The 17,654-nt window shown below is 45.6% G+C and overlaps 1 protein-coding gene across 2 annotated transcripts in view; it reads left to right on the top strand.

Annotated features, from left to right (window-relative positions):
* The window catches only part of CFAP61 (cilia and flagella associated protein 61), a 252,631-nt gene that overhangs the window by 170,195 nt on the left and 64,782 nt on the right, over positions 1-17,654 (top strand). For both annotated transcript variants that reach the window (XM_019516128.1, XM_019516127.1), the window contains exons 21-22: positions 890-1,064; positions 16,567-16,859. In XM_019516128.1, the coding sequence (XP_019371673.1) occupies positions 890-1,064; positions 16,567-16,859 (468 nt within the window). The remainder of the gene's footprint in view (positions 1-889; positions 1,065-16,566; positions 16,860-17,654) is intronic.

The raw sequence follows: 17,654 nt of genomic DNA, 5'->3' as shown, positions 1-17,654 counted from the left end.
AAACAGGTTACTTTCCACCCCGTCATCCAGATCGCTGATGATGTCTGATGAGTTCTTCAGAATGCATTGTGTATATGCATGTATGTCAAAACCTTGTTCATTCTTACAGGACTTCTAAAGGGCCTGCATGCCTCTTTAGATCCTAAAAGGCAGGGCTGTCCAACCTCTGGGCAGCCAGGATCCATATTCAGCATGGGCTGAAGACCCAGGGGCCATACGCTGTGGAGGAACTCTGCCCCTCCCCTCCCCTGCCCACCAGTCAGCCACATTTGTAGTCTAGTTCTCTTCCCCACCTATACCCATGCCATCCCAGCCACGTGCACTGCATAGGCAGCCTACTTCCCACTGCCTTGCATGCAGCACCCCAACCCACCTCCCAGCCACACATGTTGAGCAGGCAGCTCATCTGCAGCAAGCAGCATGGGCAGGTTGGCTCCCTCCTTTGTGGAGCACACAGCATGTACAGCACAGCAGCCTCCCACACCACAGGTGTAACACTGGCAGCCTGGCCCTATCCTCCTGGGCTGCCCCACCCCTGGGAATGGGGGCAGGAACCAAATGCCAGGGGAAGGGGGTGGGGGGAGCATGGGAACCCTGGCCACTGCTGCAACTGCAGTGGGTAGAGTGGTGGTTGGGTGGGAGTCTGGCCTGTGGGCTGCCAGTTGGACAGCCGTGCTAGAAGCAAACGAAAATAGGGAGCATTCATATACCAGCAGAGGTCTCTCTTCATTCTGACCAATGGATTGTTGATTACTGAGCCTTTGTCCAAAAAGAATTGGACTTACATGTCTAGCCATTCTTCCACAATCACATAGTTTATGCCATTTCTATCTAAAGTATCTCTTTAACACTTTGCAAATTATACGTGCTTTATATTTATTTATGTCAGGTCCCATGTCCCACTGGAGCAGATATCAGTAAACTCTTGACTAACAGGGAGGTCACAAAGAGCTATAAGCAAAGGTATACGGGCAAAGTTCCTACCAATCTCTTTATTCTCCATGATGATCAAGACTGCTTAAAGGCCGCACAATGGCTGAAAGAAAACTTTATCAATCTGGGAGGTAAGAATTTTAGCAAATATATGCACATTTTCAGAAATGATTATAGGGCTTATTGTTTCTCTATTTCCATTGTATAATTGGTGTCTAATTAATGCTAGCAAAATCTTTCAGCTGCCAAGCTTTGTCTTCCAGAATAATTTACAGTTTGATGTCATTTTTTGATACCCAGCATATTTTGACAGGAAAACAAGCTTGAGATAATTTAATTACCTGTAATTATTATATAACACAGCATCAATGTCCTAAATGCTAAAGCTGGCTAGAATAATTAATTAACTAATTAACTAATAATTCAATAAGTGAATGTGGTTTTCAATTGCATGGAAAATGTGTAGATCTGAAAAGCACGACAAAGAAAAAATGTCTAAATTAGGGAAGACTTTTTAAAAATCTCCATCCTCTTTTGTATTCAGTTCCTTTGGTTACAGATCTTCACACTGACTCAAACATGCACTGTGTTGTCTGAGACTGTAAAAGTTGCACATTTGTGTGAATGTCTCTGTCTGTTACCACATTTGTATTCTCTGAAACTATCTTCACGATGTCCTCTTATATTTTTTTACTAATGACTATTAAAAATGTGACCAAAATATCTTGAATTTTCATGGAGAGCTTCTGCCATTTCATGTACGTGGTTTTATGTTCAGTGGGTGCAGACAGACATAACAACTGAACCATTCCAAAATGTCACCAGTTGAGAACCAGTTCACAATTCTAGCAGGACAGGGTGTGGACAGACATAACCGAACCATTCTATGTCACTGATTCAGAACCGGTTCACAATTGTATGATGTGCTGTGGTTCTGACACCCCAGGACAGAAGTGAGCACCCAACCTCATTGTTGGGGGGGAGGTATGTTTGCACCCATGCTTTGAGAGTCCCAAGGGTGGGTGATCTTATCACTTTTATATTTTCTTCTGTTTCCTAAATATGAGTTAATTATACTTTAGCAGCCTGCGACTGGCTGAAGTATGCATGGGTTTGGGAGTGGTGAGGAGCAGTGCAGTCTGGGATGCCTGGAGGACTGACCAGACACCAGGCATGGAATGCACTGTGGCTGCAAACAGATGTTGACTTTGTGCTGCCATAAAAATTTTGTGGCAGCACAAGAGCTGATTGAATAGACATCATAGATTTTGTTGGCCCCAACTGCTTAAATGTTTCAGTGTCAGAAAGGTACTAATGATTTGTGCCTCCCTTAAATGGCTGACGTCTGTTTACTTATACCAAGAGACTGTGGGCTGCCACTGGCAGCCCACATTCTTCCACTGCTCCAAACAGAAACTCCTTCAGGCTTCAGGGGCTGGATTCTGCAGGAAATGGGCCCTAGGTACACTGCCCCTACTAGAGGCGTGAGCCCGGAGTCCCCTACTCCACTTGCACTTGGCTTCTGACCCAGGGACAGCAACATAATAGCCATGCTGGTGCCTGGTGTGCTTTTCTTGCTGCTGCCCCTGGGTTGGGACAACACATGTAAGCAGAGGAGGAAACCTCTATGGGGAGTTCCCTTGTCTGTGCTTTGCAGATGGGTGCCAGGGGAATCCTCTGCTGGGGGATTCTCCTGTATCTTGCAAGTAGGGGTTTCCCTGCATGTAGGTGCCTGCTCCAAGTTGAGGAAGGGTACTCAGGCCCCTTTTCCCCCCACGTTGGGCCCATGAAGCCTTGGGAGGGACAGGGGACCAACCCTGGGGGACAACAGCTCTGGCAACATCTGTTAGATGTCTGTAAAGTGGATCAGCTCTGCTGCAATATATTGTGGCACAGGTAATCGTGCTTCATAGAGGACATCTATTTCCAGCCTGTGTCTGCCCATAACATGGAACCAATTCAAGGAGGACTGGCTCAAAATAGTACTTGATTTTTCTGGTGTGTTTCTGAAATGTTCCAAAAAGTGCAAACTAGTTTCAAGTAGCATTCACACCTAGGCTACATACAGACATTCAGAAAGCCCAAGGCAGAATCAGTATAAGTTATGTGGTTTATCGATATAAGGTAAGTGGCATAATTTAGATTAGTAGAACACACATTCACTCTTTGGTGGAGAGGGCAAATCTTAGGCTGGGTGCCACCGTTTTTGAACCAGTCTGTGTGTGCTGAACTTTTATTTTGGATGTGGACCAGTTTCCAATCATTTATACCAGTAAAAGTGTAATGGCTGTACTTGGCCCTAGTCTCTTGGGGCATGTCCCCACAAGCAAGGGTGTGCAGTTACCATGGCACAAATAGGACAGGCACAAATTTGTGCTGCTGCCTTTTGTCACTGTGCACGCCCCTGCATGTGCAGTTGGTGCTGAGCAAATTGTCCCGGGTGGGGTAGGGGAGGCTAGGGCTAGCACCTGTGCTGACCCCAGTAGCTTTACCTGGGATTTTGGGGGCCTCCTGGGGCAGAAGTGGTGCCAATCCAGCTGCTGGGAGGCTGGCTAGCATGGCTCTGGCTGGCAGGCTCTGTTTCTGGCAGCACATGCTGCTGCCACATGCACCACACTGCTTTTTGTGGCCTTTTATTTTTTTTTTTGGATTGTGTTTTTTTGTTTTGCCACCGGGATCACCAAATTTTGGCACCATGCTACAAATCTGCAGTGTGGCCAACAGGTGCACGTGTGCCATGTATGACTTGTGGTGCCTCAGAATGAGTTTGTGTCACTGCAAATTGCTCATGAGCACTTGTTGGGATGCACTTGGAGTTTAAAATATATTTGCAATGTTCTAAGTGTTAGGTCTTTCCACACCTTAAGTGTTATATGCATCCATTTCCAATGTGTACTGAATGGGCATTGTTAGAATTCCAATATGAACAAAGGTAAATTTCTTCCACTGCCAAAAAAGAAATGAAATACTAAAATGGGTTCACATTATAGGAGGTCCAGGTGTCACATCTGAACAAATATAAAGCTGCATTTCCTACTTCTAGCTCTAGGTACTCCTGATTGGCTGCTACAACTGGTGTCCTAAAAGCAGAGCCCTGTCTTCATCTATCTGCTTTCAACTGAAGGCATAATAAAGAAAACTGGCATAGGGTATAACTTACAAAAGTTCATATTTCATTTGATTGACCTTAAAAAAGTTGTCAAACTGCTAGAACATTCAAATTATCTTCCAAAGCTTTCTGAATTGTCCAAAAAGTGTAGGACGCTGGCTATGACAGTACATCAGTTCATATATTCTCAGAAGTAAATATTTTGCACTTGCAGCAGCTTGGCACCAAAGGTGTAAATAAAACACTTTTGCATCTAGATTTCATCAGTACTAAACCCTAAATATACATTTTTAGTTGGTTTCCAACTGAGGCATCCAGCTGCATTTGCATGAAAGGACTGCAAATTCAGTTCTTCACCTACTTAGTTTGCAGGCAAAAGTATGGAATTTACTCACACCAGTGTGTTCAGTAAGATTGCCTGAGACCAGCTAGAAAACTTCAGAAAAACTGAGTTTAAATATCTTGAAAGTTTATGCTCTTGAAGTCTAAGCTTTTCTATAAGAAGCTAAATCTAAGCTTCTAATTTTTATTAGTATCCCTTCTTTTTGATCATGTCTGTGCCATACTGCTGTTTTTTGTCATGACGTCTAGATGGATCTCTTAATTAGACACTGTTCGTATCTTTAATTACATACTTAATTCACAAGTGCACAATTACAGCAGTTGAAGGTTTTTTCTTACCAGAGCCATAGTGAGTTAGACACAGCTTTTTCCCCATCACAGCATCCCATGTCTCCTTGACATCTTTCTATGTCCCTTTTTTGCCTTGTTTGTTTTGGGTCCCTCCTCTTTCTTCTACAAAGACTCTTCCTATGCCTTCCCCTTCTCACAGCTCATGTTCTAATCACCTTGACACTGTCCCCTTTATCATTTATTTTCCATATAGGGAACATGTACATTCCTTTTTAGATCCTGTTCTTTCAGACTTCATGTCATCTATGTACAGGAAACCTGCACTCTGGGGTGGTGGGGAAAAGGGAAAACAAAACTGTTTTTCAGCAGCTAACCTATTCTGCAGATAGTCTGATAAGTGACTGGGCCAGGGTAGGTTTGGAAACAGGATGTGTACAAAGATCAGTAGTTGATTTGGATGTCTGTCAGCTGTTTGCAGGCCATGCTGTCACTTCCATCTGGCTGACTGCACCTCGTGGCCATCTCTTCTTGTTCTCCTAATTCTAATTCTGCTCTTCAATTTAGTTTTGTTATCTTTGAGTAATGGTAATATACTGGCTCATACATTTCTATTATTCAGATTTCATTCAGACTTTAATATGCTGTTCATCAGATGCCCAAGCTAAATGAATAACTCATTTTAAAACTTTCACAATTTAGAACTTTTTAGACAATGGGAGAAGTTGAAAATTGGATATGAATACATTTCATATGGGGAAAAGTTCATTGATTATCAATCCCATGCTCTATTGGTTGTCACACTGCCTATGCATTTCATTTTTCCAGTTCAGAAATGTCATTCTGATTTCTCTGGGTTATGCAAATTGTATGATGCCTTCATCTAATCCCATTTTTTTAATGGTCCTATTTTAGTCACCTATTAATTTAATCTAATGTGGTTCCTTTTATGGTTTCCAACATACTGTACTAGATAAATGCTTTGTTGCTCATAGATCAGATTCACAGCCCGTGTATATCTATGAAGCTCCATCAAAGTCAATGCTGTGCAAATTTACACTGTGAAGATCTGACACTATATGTTGTCTATTCCTTGCACCAAAGCTCAGGGCCCAATCCAACAAGACATGACTGTGAGAATTAGAAGTGTTTAGCACTTGATAGGATTGGCCCCAAATCCTCAATATGTGATTTCACAATAAGTTGTCCTGGAAGTAATCATGAATCTCCAGCCAAATATAATTAAGAATATTATTTTCAAATCTATTTATGTCTTGCTCATTGATAGAGTTGCTATTTATCTTTGGAATGTTTAAACTGCTGGTTTAAGCAAAAGAGACATTTTCTTTTACAAGTGTATCTGCACCTGCTTCTTATTTTTATATGGAGTCATGAAGCCAAATTTTCAAAGGCAGTTAGGCACCTAAACATTAAGGTTGTGCGAAGTGGACCCAATTTGATTTGGGTTCAGATTCGGCCCGGATCAGAGACATTGATTTGATTCATTGATTTGGATCACTGTCCTTGACTTGATTCAGCCAAATCCAGATCTGAAGATTCGATGCTGATTTGGAGAATCAGAGATTCGGACATAGACACAGCTTTAAAATTTTTTCTACATACCTTGAGGTAGCAGGCACAGCTCCTGATCACTGTAATGCTGGGGCACATGGAGGATCCCACAGGAGTGTAGGGGGCCCTCCACGTGCTTGGCAGCAAACCTAGAAGTGGACCGGAAGTAGTTCTGGTCCACTTCTGGGAATGCCGGGGAGCACACGGGGGGGGGGGGGGGGCACTCTCTCTCAGCTCAACAATCGGCCACAGGAGGATGCTGGGTGCCCCCCCAGACCCAGAAAGCACCAGTTGCCAAAATGGGGGTGTGGGGGGGCCCTCCAGGGCGCTCCCTGGCAGACCCTAAGTGGACCGGAAGTGCTTCGGGTCCACTTCCAGGTCTGCTGCCAAGCACACTGTGGAGCCCACCGTGCTCCTGTGGAATACTCCATGCACCCCAGTATCGCAGTACTCACGAGTCCCTACTACTTAAAGGTATATAGAAAAAAACATTTAAAGCTGTCTCTATGTCCAAATCTTTCCAAATCTCTCTGAATCGATTCTGAGGGTTCTGATTTAATTCGGAGAGACTAAAGGGTCCTCTGATTCAATTTGGATTCAGAGATGTGACCACCCAATTGGGCCGAATCGCTGCTGAATCAAATTGGGGACCAAAGCTTCACACAGACTTACTAACATGCAAATAGACATCTAGGGATAGATACACAAAGGTCACTTATGCCCAGTGTTGGCACCTTGCCAACAAGGAGTGTCATGGATCCAGAGGCAGAAACACCCTAGAGCAGGGGTGTCAAAGGTACAGCCTGCAGGCACGATCTGGCCTTCAGAGCCACATCATCTGGCCCCCAAGTGCTGACCATTGGTCTCACATTGACCCAGACACCTCATGCGCACACACAGGGCCTTGAATGCAGACTACACGCAGCATCCACTCTGGGACCTGCACTGCACATCACTTGCATGGGGCCAGTCTGGTACTCCCTCTCCCCCAAATATGCCAAATCCAGCGCACAGTCTGGTTGGTCCAGGAGTGTGCTGCACATGGTACCCACTCTGGCTGGCCTTGGACAGACACTGTGTATAGTGCAAGTTCTGGAGCAGGCACAATATGTGGTGCAGTTCCAGACTATCCAGAGTACACCCTAGGGTTTTGTCACAAAGGGAAAGTGCAGCCTTGAGTTTGGGCACCTTAAGCCAGGTCCAAGAAGAAATTGAGTCCCTGAAGTGGGACTTGGGTGGAATTTAGGTGCCAAAGTGCAAAACCAGAATCCTGAATCCCCCTTTCCATTGCCATCTAACTGTGGAAGTGTCTAAACTTCACAGATGCCCTTGTTTTGACATGGCTGAGCAACTCAGTGTGAAGCTCATGCCTTGCTCAGTCCTAAGCCTCATAGGGTCCACAGAGCAAGTATTTTTTTGCTTAAGTAACCTGAGGATCTCCATCCAGTCGGCATTCTCAGGGCACCCCTAACACAACTGCCGTGCCTGGGCTTCCTACAAGAAGCAATGGTTTTCTTTAAAGGGTGTAGTGCAGAGGTAGGCAAAATACAGCCTATAGGCTGCGTCCAGCCCACTGGATCATTTTATCTGATCCGTGGGACCCCTAAAAATTTTAGAAAATATTTATCTGGTCCTGGCTGCCTGTCAAAGACAATGCGAATCAGGGCAGTAGGACCCAGGGGAAGCCGGCAGTAGGAGGCAGAAGCCCAGCCCTGTGCCACCCCCAGCCATTTCCCTGCTTCCTGCCCTGGCCCTACTCCAACACCACGTGGTTCCTGGCTGCATCACTGGACTGGGAGCATGGGGCTGTGCTGGTACCCTGGTGTGTGTGTGTTCATATGGTGAGTCCCACACCCCCACCACCATACACATACACCCACACCCCGTCACACACCCCAGCTAGCCTCCCCTCACACACAGTCCCCCACAAACCCAACACCCACCGACACCCCACATATCCACACACACCCACATGCTGTCTGTTGTGGGGCACTTCCGCACCCCGCTCCTAAGGAGGCTCAACCCCGGGAGGGGGAGATGTGTAGCAGGACACTAGGGTGCCTGCTACTAGCATTGGTAATAGGGCTTGGCTGCCAATCAGCAGGGCAGCACAGCTGAAGGTTGCTTAGGCAACAGATTGGGTCAGCTGACCGCCAGGGGGCAGGGCCTGGCCTTTATAAACAGAGATGGCTGAGGCCAGGGTCAGTGCCCTTTTGGCAGCCTAAGGTGCAGGAGCTCTGTAGCAGACCTGAGCAAAGAGGAGTGGAGCAGAGCCAAGTAGAGTAGAACAGCCTGACTGCCTGCATGACAATGCGGGGTAGAGAGAACCCTGGCAGGGAGGTATTGGAAGAGGGTCAGCGTGGCGGCGGATGTATGTTGTAGCCACAAGGCTCATTTTGGGGTTACAGCCGGGTTGGCTCAGAGTTATGTTAGAGCCAGGAGGCTTAGTTTATGTTAGAGCCAGTTGGCTCATGGTTGTGTTTGTTTATGGTATACCGGAGGACTGGGTGAGGCTGTAGGGGTGCAAGGAGGCCTCATGGGAGCTCCCCAGTAGTCTGGGGGTTCCTGGGTGCCCTGTACGGGCACAGCAAGCAGTGCCTGGGAGGCACAGCTGTGAGGCGCTGGTGTGGCGCTGCGTGTGGGGTGTTAAGACCCCAGCCCATGAGGGCAGTATTTTGCCCACTAGGGCATAGGACCCTGAGAAGGGTCAGGGGGCCACACACAGCTACGGGCCACCTGAGCCCCAGGTGCAAGAAGTGCGGGACAGGCCCAGAGAGGGCGACAAGCGCGGGACAGGCCCAGAGAGGGGTGCAGATAGCACTAGGAGCCCGGAGAAGGGCGAGGTGCATGATTAGAGTCCAGAGTAGGGCCGAGCGCATGGTGAAAAGTCCAGAGAAGGACCAAGCGCGCGGTGAGGAGCCTGAAGAGGACAGAGTGTGTGGTTGAGAAGCCCGGAGAAGGGCGAGAGTGTGAACAGAAGCCCGGAAGGGGCGAGTATTGCAGAAAGGCCCCAGAGAGGGGGCGAACAGATTGGGCACGCATACTGAGGGAACCCCAGAGAGAGAAGGGGTGCGCGTATTGAGAGACCCCAGGAAGGGGGTGAGCATACAGACACGAGAACGTCCGGCACATCTGCGAAGCTTGGGGTGTGTTAAAGGGGAGGTTGGAGGCACACGTAGCCCATAAGGTGGGGTGCACCTGATCATTGTACAAAGTAGGTGCCAGTACGAGAGCACCGTGTCCAAGTGGACAGAAGGCAGCCTCCCATACAAAACTATATATAAAACCAAGACGTGGCGGGCGAGAAAAAGGGTGTGTTCGAGACCCAACTTGGCATGGTGGGGGCGCCAGGGGAGATCACGGCTGCTCCTGTGCCCCAGCCTGTGACACTCTCTCACCCCACACCCACACCTATCCACCCCCACAGACAAGATGGTGACCAGGGCAGCAGGGCACCTGTCAAGGGGCGGAGCTACAGCTCGCCAAGACTTGGTAAGTGGCCTTCTGCCCAAAATAATTGTCCACCCCTGTGTAATGCTACTGCTACCTCCCTCATATAATAACCTAGTGCAGTGGTTCCCAATCCGTGGAACTCAGACAACCTGTCAGTGGTATACATTATCAGATTTATTGTAAGTATTTTATATGACGAAAATATACTGGTGGTACTTAAGGTTGAACTGAAAAAATTGCTGGTGGTACTTAAGGGTGTAACATTTTAAATTGGTGGTGGACAATCTGTCAAAGTTAGGGAACCACTGGCCTAGTGTTTGGTGCATTTACCCAGGAAGCAGAAACAAGCTTGGTGCAGTTTTTTTTAATAATTGCCCACCCCCTTGCCCAGCTGAGTGCCCTGATTACTAGACAACAGTCAGACTGCAAACAGATGTCACATTTTTCCCATGATAATTTTATCCTAGGAGAACGTGTAGCCATACAGACATTCATGTTTGGTGTCCTGCAGTAAATCCTAAAAAAGTTTCCCAGTTAAGAGGTAGTAACACTTTACAATATCCCTTGATAAACTATGTCTGTAAGTTATCCTGGGACCGCATCATTGAATCAGTGGCAGAAAAGTAGCACTGCATTCAGCTGCTCATTAAAACCTGATTAAAAGGTGATGTGTGTACGAACCAAACCCAGGATATTTTTGTTTTGGGACAAACATAGGCATAACTTATTCAGGGACAAATATAACATCTGTTCCTCATCTCGGGCTCTCTCTTACATGGTCTCTTTCTAGCTCTGTATCATGTAGGCCAGGGGTGAGCAGTTATTTGGGTTGGAGGGCCACTTAGGGAGTCTTGGTGAGCTGTTGTGGGCTGCATCAACACCTCATCCCCCCTGCAACAGCTCACCAAAACACCCTAAATGGTCCTCTAGCCCAAATTATTGCCCACCCACATATTAGGGGAACTGAACCTTTGTTCTCCCCTTTCTCCCTGTGCCCCTTCCCCTGCCCCAAGTCCCTGGCAGTTGAGCCAGGGCAGTGCCTGTGTTCCCTTGTGCCACCTTGGGCCATGTGGGCATAGCTGCAGTGGCTCCTGCCTGACCTGGCTGTGTGCTGGGGGCTTGGGGTGGGAGAGGGGTGCAGGGAGAAGAGGGTAACACAGGACAGTATATTGGCCTGGCTGGGCCCGGATAACCTGCAGCTCCTGGCTCCCTTCTCCCTGTATCCTCTCCCCTTCCATGAGTCCCCAGCACACAGCTGGGTTGGGAAGGAGCTGTGCCAGCTGCATCCATGTCATCCAAGGCAGCACACAGGAACACAGGATGGCACTGGCCTGGCCTGGCCTGGCCTGGCCGTGTGCCAGGGACTCAGTCAGGCAGGAGCTGCACCAGGGTTGAGCAGGAGCTATGCCAGCCGCTCCAGCTGTGTCCACTTGGCACGGCCTGAAGCGGAGTGGGGAATACAGCACAGTACCACGTTAGTACCAGGCAATGCCTGGAAAACACACGGCTTCTGGCCCTCTTCCCCCTGCATGCTCTCCCCCGGTAGCGGGGAGAAACTTTCCTAAGCTTTGACTTGCTGAGGGCTGGACTATCTAATCTGTGAACAGCTGCAGGGTCAGAGCTGCGCACAGACAGCCTCACCAGACAGAAGCCTGGCTGGGAGCTCAGTGCCCCTGCCTTGGAGTGTACACTGGGGGCTGCAGGGCAGGACAGGGTGGGCTGGGGAGGGGAGTGTCTGCTGCTCCTGCAGCTGGCTACAGCATCAGGAAGGGAGAAAGGCAAGAGGAACTGAAAGCCAGGGGAGCCACAGGCTGGATACTGTTCTTCAAAGGAGCAGCCACAGGCTGGATAGAATCATTTAGTGGGCTGAAGTGAGCCCATGGGCCATATTTTTCCCACCCCTGAACTAGGCAATGACTCGTATCTGAGACTAGCAAGAGCCACAAGGAGGTTCAGCATAATCCAGTGGCCAACAGGCTCTAGTTTACAGTCAGAATGAACTCACTCTTTACTCTGCCTATTGTTCAGAAAAGAAGGCTTAAGTTCTACCTAGAAGTTACCCAGGAGGCTCTTAGTATCCAGGTGGACATGGAGCTGAATACTCCATGAGAGAATTACCTCAGTGCTCTTAACCTGTGTTTAAACTTGTTGATGAGATCATTACAAATTAGGAACATCAGTTATGATTATTATGAATCATGATCATATGCTTACTAATATGTTGGGTTATAAACACGTGCCAACTAAAGGATACGTGAAATTTTGAATAAGATAATGAAAAATACCCTTTCACCACCCTCCTCCAAACAAGGAAGTGGCTAATGAGAATTGTTGAGGTATTGATGTGACACTTAGAAATTAAATTCCATCTGTATTAAAACATGGGCAATGTTAATCGTTAAGCTGTAGAGACTGTCCTTCTTTGGAATGACTGGAAATCTTCACTTGATGCCTGAAGTTTGCTTTTGAAGGTGTAACCTATTTGGGCTGGTCTATTTAATGTTATTTGCAACATTGTATTACGAGTTAGGATTAAAGTGCTTTTCTTTTCTCTGCTAAACACCTTGCCCAAATGTCTACCAATCAATATCAATAGCCATTTTGTCCCTATTTTAAATAAAGCAGGATTGAGTGTGGTATGTATGTCTTTAATGTGAAGTGCACTGAGGAAGTGGCCCACCAGGCGAATGGTGGCACCACAGTTTCTCTCTGAGTGCTCTTCCCCCTTTCAGGCAATTTTAACTTCTTGCAGAGACCCAGCAGCAGAACTCCCTGCTGAGCTGGGACCACAGTAAGCCAATACGTCTCCTGTCTGATTTAGCCCTGCTCACCCCTTACCCAGTCCCACCCACTTTGGGAGCTCCAGGGCTAGAGATAAAAGATACACATAAACCAAACGGAGGGAAATTCTCCTGCTCCTTCATAGTTGGTTTTGCCTTAGCTGCCATGAGTCTGAGGCAAGACTAGTTGCAGGGGAGTGGAAGAATTTCCCTCCACTCCCTGAGGCTACCTGAGACTTGCAGCAGCTAAGGCAAGCAGCTTTGGGGTTTGGGAGGGGAAGAATTCCCCTCAGCTCCCTGGGGCTGTGCAGGGCCCCCATTCTGGGCTGTATGCACAGGCACTGGGCTGGCAGGAATTCTCCCTCCCTCCCTCCTGTGGCAGGGATCAGCAGCTAGGAATGGAGGGGGATTCCCTCAGCTCCCCTGGGCAGTCTGGATTGGGGAACCCAGGCAGGGGGAAATTTCCTGAGGCTCCTTCAAGGTGGACCAGCTCCTGGACCTTAACCCCCTGTGGGGAGGACAGCAGAGGTTTGAGGGCATGTACTGGGGAGCCAGTTGGGGACACTGGCAATGGGCAGCAGGCTGGGAGATGTGCTGTAGCACCCCATGCTTACTGGCCTGGGTCAGTGCAGGCCTCCTCCTGCCTGCTGAAATTGAAAACTGAATGTCAGTTGAGTTGGTTTTTGGTTCAACTTATGCATCTTAGAAGAAGCTGCCTAGATTGAATTGGTTCTGCCTTGGCCTTTTTGACTGTCTGTACTTAGCCCAGGAGCCAGGTCCAGGGTTGGAGCTGCATACAGCCTGTACCTCTATGCCAAGGCCCCAGAAACACATTCTGCCAATGAGGCCCCCCCCAGCAGGATTAGAATCAGCTGCAGAGCTGGTGCTAAGGTTCCTCTGATAAAATCCAGCCACCTAATGCACTGTAACATATTATACATCTAATTGAAACTAATTGAAATTCATCTCCTATTACCTCTCTGCTTTCCATGAAAGTAAAAAAACAAAAACAACCCAGGATAGGAGTAAAGAACAAAACTGCTTTAATGGCCCAAAATGGATCAATTATTTTTCTCTTTACCTAAACAGAGTTAACTGCTTTATTAAAAGCATGTTTGTAGAAATACTGTAGCATTAAAATTCCGGTGCACGAATTAACAACCAGAGTGACTATTGCTCTACCAAGTACAGGTTTTTTACTTTATTTTTTGCAAGCTGAAAGGATTCAGGTCATGCTAGGGTCATAGGAATCTTGTGTTTCTACTTACAGAAAATGAATGAGAGCATTCTGCTGTGGAACGTGGGCATCAAATATTAAATGATAAAGCTACTGTAATGGTCTTTATTTATGGCTTCTGTTTTTCCAGTGAATATTATTATGTTTACAGAAATACATTTTCATGCAGTTAAATAATAAAAGCATCTTGAGGAATTGCTGCCTGTCCATCTAATGGGCATAATTTTAATCTATAATGAATATGTGTAGTTCCTACAGTAATATCACTGTAATCTAAACTCTCTAATATTGCAATAAGCATAAACCATAAATTGTTGATTTACACAGGGTCAGTAAAGGAACATTGTTTTTCTTAATCTAATGTATTTGCATTTAATGTTACTATATAAAACAGGATATTAATTTCCCTTGAGAAATGCAGGGCTTAATTCTGATCTTACACATGCAGAAATGCCAACATATAATACAGCAGCTGACCTTTCCTCTGAAGAAGATTGTCCTGCCTAATTGCTATACTCTGGATTGCTGAGACTTTCAGGCCTGAAAGTCAAAATGAAAATGTTTGTGTATTATGCCACAATGAGAATTGCTCATTCTCTTTTTCAGCCATCCTCTTTAGTTGCTCATGTTTTTCATCTCACACATTTAAATATTTTCTGAGTGAAATGTGAGCGCAGTAACCAGGGCAAAAAGAGAGAACCCCTTGCATGTTGAAATGCAAAAAACAAAAAACAAAACAAAAACCCCCCAAAACTTACAAAATCAAGATCCGACTAGTTTTATCAATTTTAAAGTTGTGGACCCAAACTCTCTTCTTCATTGCTCTGTAAATTCAGTAAGGCTAGCTTCATCTTCACTACATATTCTAGATGTATATTCCATATTGGAATGCCTGAACTGTTTCAACGCTTTGGTTTCCCTTGAAGTACATTCCTCCCTATACATTTTGTTGGTTATCTGATCACAGGCCGGTTCTGTGTGTGCAGGGAGGGCCTGGACCCTCTGGCCAACTATTCTCACTATTCCATTCCAGGCAGAACCCTCATTATGTTCCCCAGAATCCTTTGCTCTGGGACTGCACAAAGAAGGGACAGACAAGGGTACACACATCCTCCTCCTACCAGCTCTGCAGACTTTACCAGGAAAAGTTACAGCCTCAAGATGTGTGTGCCCTGCTTTGCATGTTCCCATTCCCATAACCCTACCCCACTTCCAGGATCCTCTGTTGCCTGGGAGTCCATCTGTTAAGATAGGTTCAGTGGAGCTGTGCTGCCAAAGAGGTGGCAAGAGATCAAGAGCTGGTTCTGCAAAGAGACTTAGGTGATCCTCAAAACCCCATCTCAGTTGTCACACAACCAGGAGGTACTTAAACTACCTAGAGGCATTCTTACACATGCTCGGGGGGTGCTAATTAAAGTGCCCACAGCATTTCACGTATCAGCATCCCCACACTTCAAAATGGCAGTGGGGGTGCTGTAACTGAAGCTTCAGAACTCACAGAAGAGGTGGTATCTTTTATTAGACCAGCTAGATATTTGCAAACAGATTATTTTATTTTTTTTGCAGGTTTTCAGGCACACACCCTTCATCAGGCATAGGAGAGAGCAGAGATTGTAAAAGTTCTCCTAGGCAGAAATGAGATGAAGGGTAAATGTGCCCAAAAGCTTGCAAATAAATAATTTGTTTGCAAATATCTAGTTGGTCTAATAAAAAGGTATCACCTCTTCCATGAATTTTGATTCCTATTGCCTCAGGACCAATATGACTACAACCTGGATACTTTAACTAAAGCCTGTTTGATGAGCTTTAGTTAAAGTGCCCCTGCTGCCATTTTGAAGCATGCGGATGCTGATACATGAGACACAAAGGCTGCTGGAATGCACAAGTTAGCATGCTCCAGCAGACTCTATTAACCAAGTCTGCTCTGACATGCTGTAATTACAGCACATTGGAGCAGCCTCTCCACATGCCTACAGGCACCCTAGGTGCCTCACTTTTTTACAGGTAAATTTCCATGATCAGTCTCATAGGTGCCACATAGGTTTCAGCATTCCTAAAAAAAAGTCAACCCTTTGCCCCAGGAGGTGTTCCAAACTAGGGTTAAGTACCTACTATCCACTAAGCAGTCACTGGGGAAAGTTATGTACCTACAAAAGGCAATTCAGAGTGCCCACGCGTGGGGAAGAAAGGTATCTGTTCTCACTCAAGATCTAGAGCACCAAGAGAGGTAGGTACCTAACTGAGGCAAGTCCTAGGTTCTTGTCCTCACTGCAAAGTTTTTTCTGGGTTTTGGATGGGTTTATTTTTTGTGGAGTGGGTGAGATGGACCTTAACACTCACTAATGGATGAAACTGTGAGGAAATCTCTATGAGAGGAGATTCTCTTTTCCAGAATCCTTTCCTGCAGCTCTTAATTCAAGAAGGTATGCTCTGGCCTCATTTCTACATGAACTTTATAACTTTTTTTTTTAAATTATGTTTCTCTTGTAAGCAAATGTATATGCCCTACTTCTGATCCTGTTTCCCTAAGAAGGCACCCTAAATAATTCTGGGGCAGAAAGGAACAAAATAAAAGAGGGCTTTATTCTAGAGTTTTTTATTCAAAATAGTTTCAAATTCTGGGGTCATAATTAATATTATTCTTCTGTGTTAAGTACTTCCCTACTTTGTGGGATGTTTTGTACAGATTCTTTACTAAATTATCTTAGCTACTGTTGCTAGGTAACATTGTTTACTTCATAGCATCAGAGAAATAAGAGGGTCAAAGAGAGCAATTATGTATTATTATTATCTGAGTTACACTAATAAGGTTTTCATTGTGTATCTTAGATTTTTTTTCTCCTTTTTTTTAGGGAATGTCATTGTCTATGGGAATACAATTGACTCTTACACCGCAGTAGAAACCCTCTTATCTCTTGGAATTAATGGTTCTCGTATACACCTCATACAACCTCCACTTAGCTCAAATGTTACTTGCCTTAACAACAATGCAATCGAAAGAGCTGTTAAAGAAGCACTGTCAATGGCTGATGTGTCTGTTTATTATGACAGTATACTGGCACAGTGGAATGAAGGCAGCTACCCAGACCCTATAACGTGTGCTTCTTTCACTAGTAATACAAAACCATTTAAACTGCAGTGTTCGGTAAGTATACGCTTTCATTGTGTTCCTTCTTTCCATCCTGAGAAGACAATCAGACCTAGCTAGTCTCTAGCTGGTTTATGTAGAATTCAGTGTATTTAGAGGATGTAACATTCACTTACTAATCTGAAGGATTTTATTTTCCTAAATCCAAGCAAAACCACTTTAGATTTCCAAACTGATTTGGATTAAAGTATGTTTATATCAACTGACATGCAAATAGCTGTTCACTGCTGAGTAGCAAATCCTATCCAATAATTTTCCCCATATTAATTCTGAAAATACTTTTATTGTTTAAAAGCTACAGTAACACTTATTAGTGTTGATTAGACAGCTGAAATTCTAATTGTGAGACAGAAGTATTAATATTAAGAGGCCTAAAATTTAGTCTACTCTAAAAACTATTTTAAATAGATTTTTCTCTACTAAGAGAAAGTAAATACGAGCTCTTTTAATTAAGGAATGCAGCATTGGTATAATACTGTATCAGCATCACTGCTAGGCAGCCTGCCACCATGCACAGCCCAAATGCAAGGTTTTGGCCAGGTCCTTAACCCTTACTTCCATACTTAGTTGGCTTAGTTGCATGTGCAAGGACTATAGTGTGTAAAACTGTTTAAGAATATGCACTTACAGGCACCAGTGCAGTCACCTTACACCTCTCATTTGCCTGCATACTCCATACTCTACTAAGCATTCATAGATTCATAGATGCTAGGGTCAGAAGGGACCTCAACAGATCATCGAGTCTGATCCCCTGCCTAGGCAGGAAAGAGTGCTGGGGTCAGATGACCCCGC

This window comes from Gavialis gangeticus, unplaced genomic scaffold, assembly GCF_001723915.1.
Source record: "Gavialis gangeticus isolate Ggan-Ray unplaced genomic scaffold, GavGan_comp1, whole genome shotgun sequence".
Taxonomy (NCBI): domain Eukaryota; kingdom Metazoa; phylum Chordata; order Crocodylia; family Gavialidae; genus Gavialis; species Gavialis gangeticus.
The sequence above is the reverse complement of the archived record's forward strand: the minus strand, read 5'-3'. Positions and strand labels throughout refer to the sequence as shown.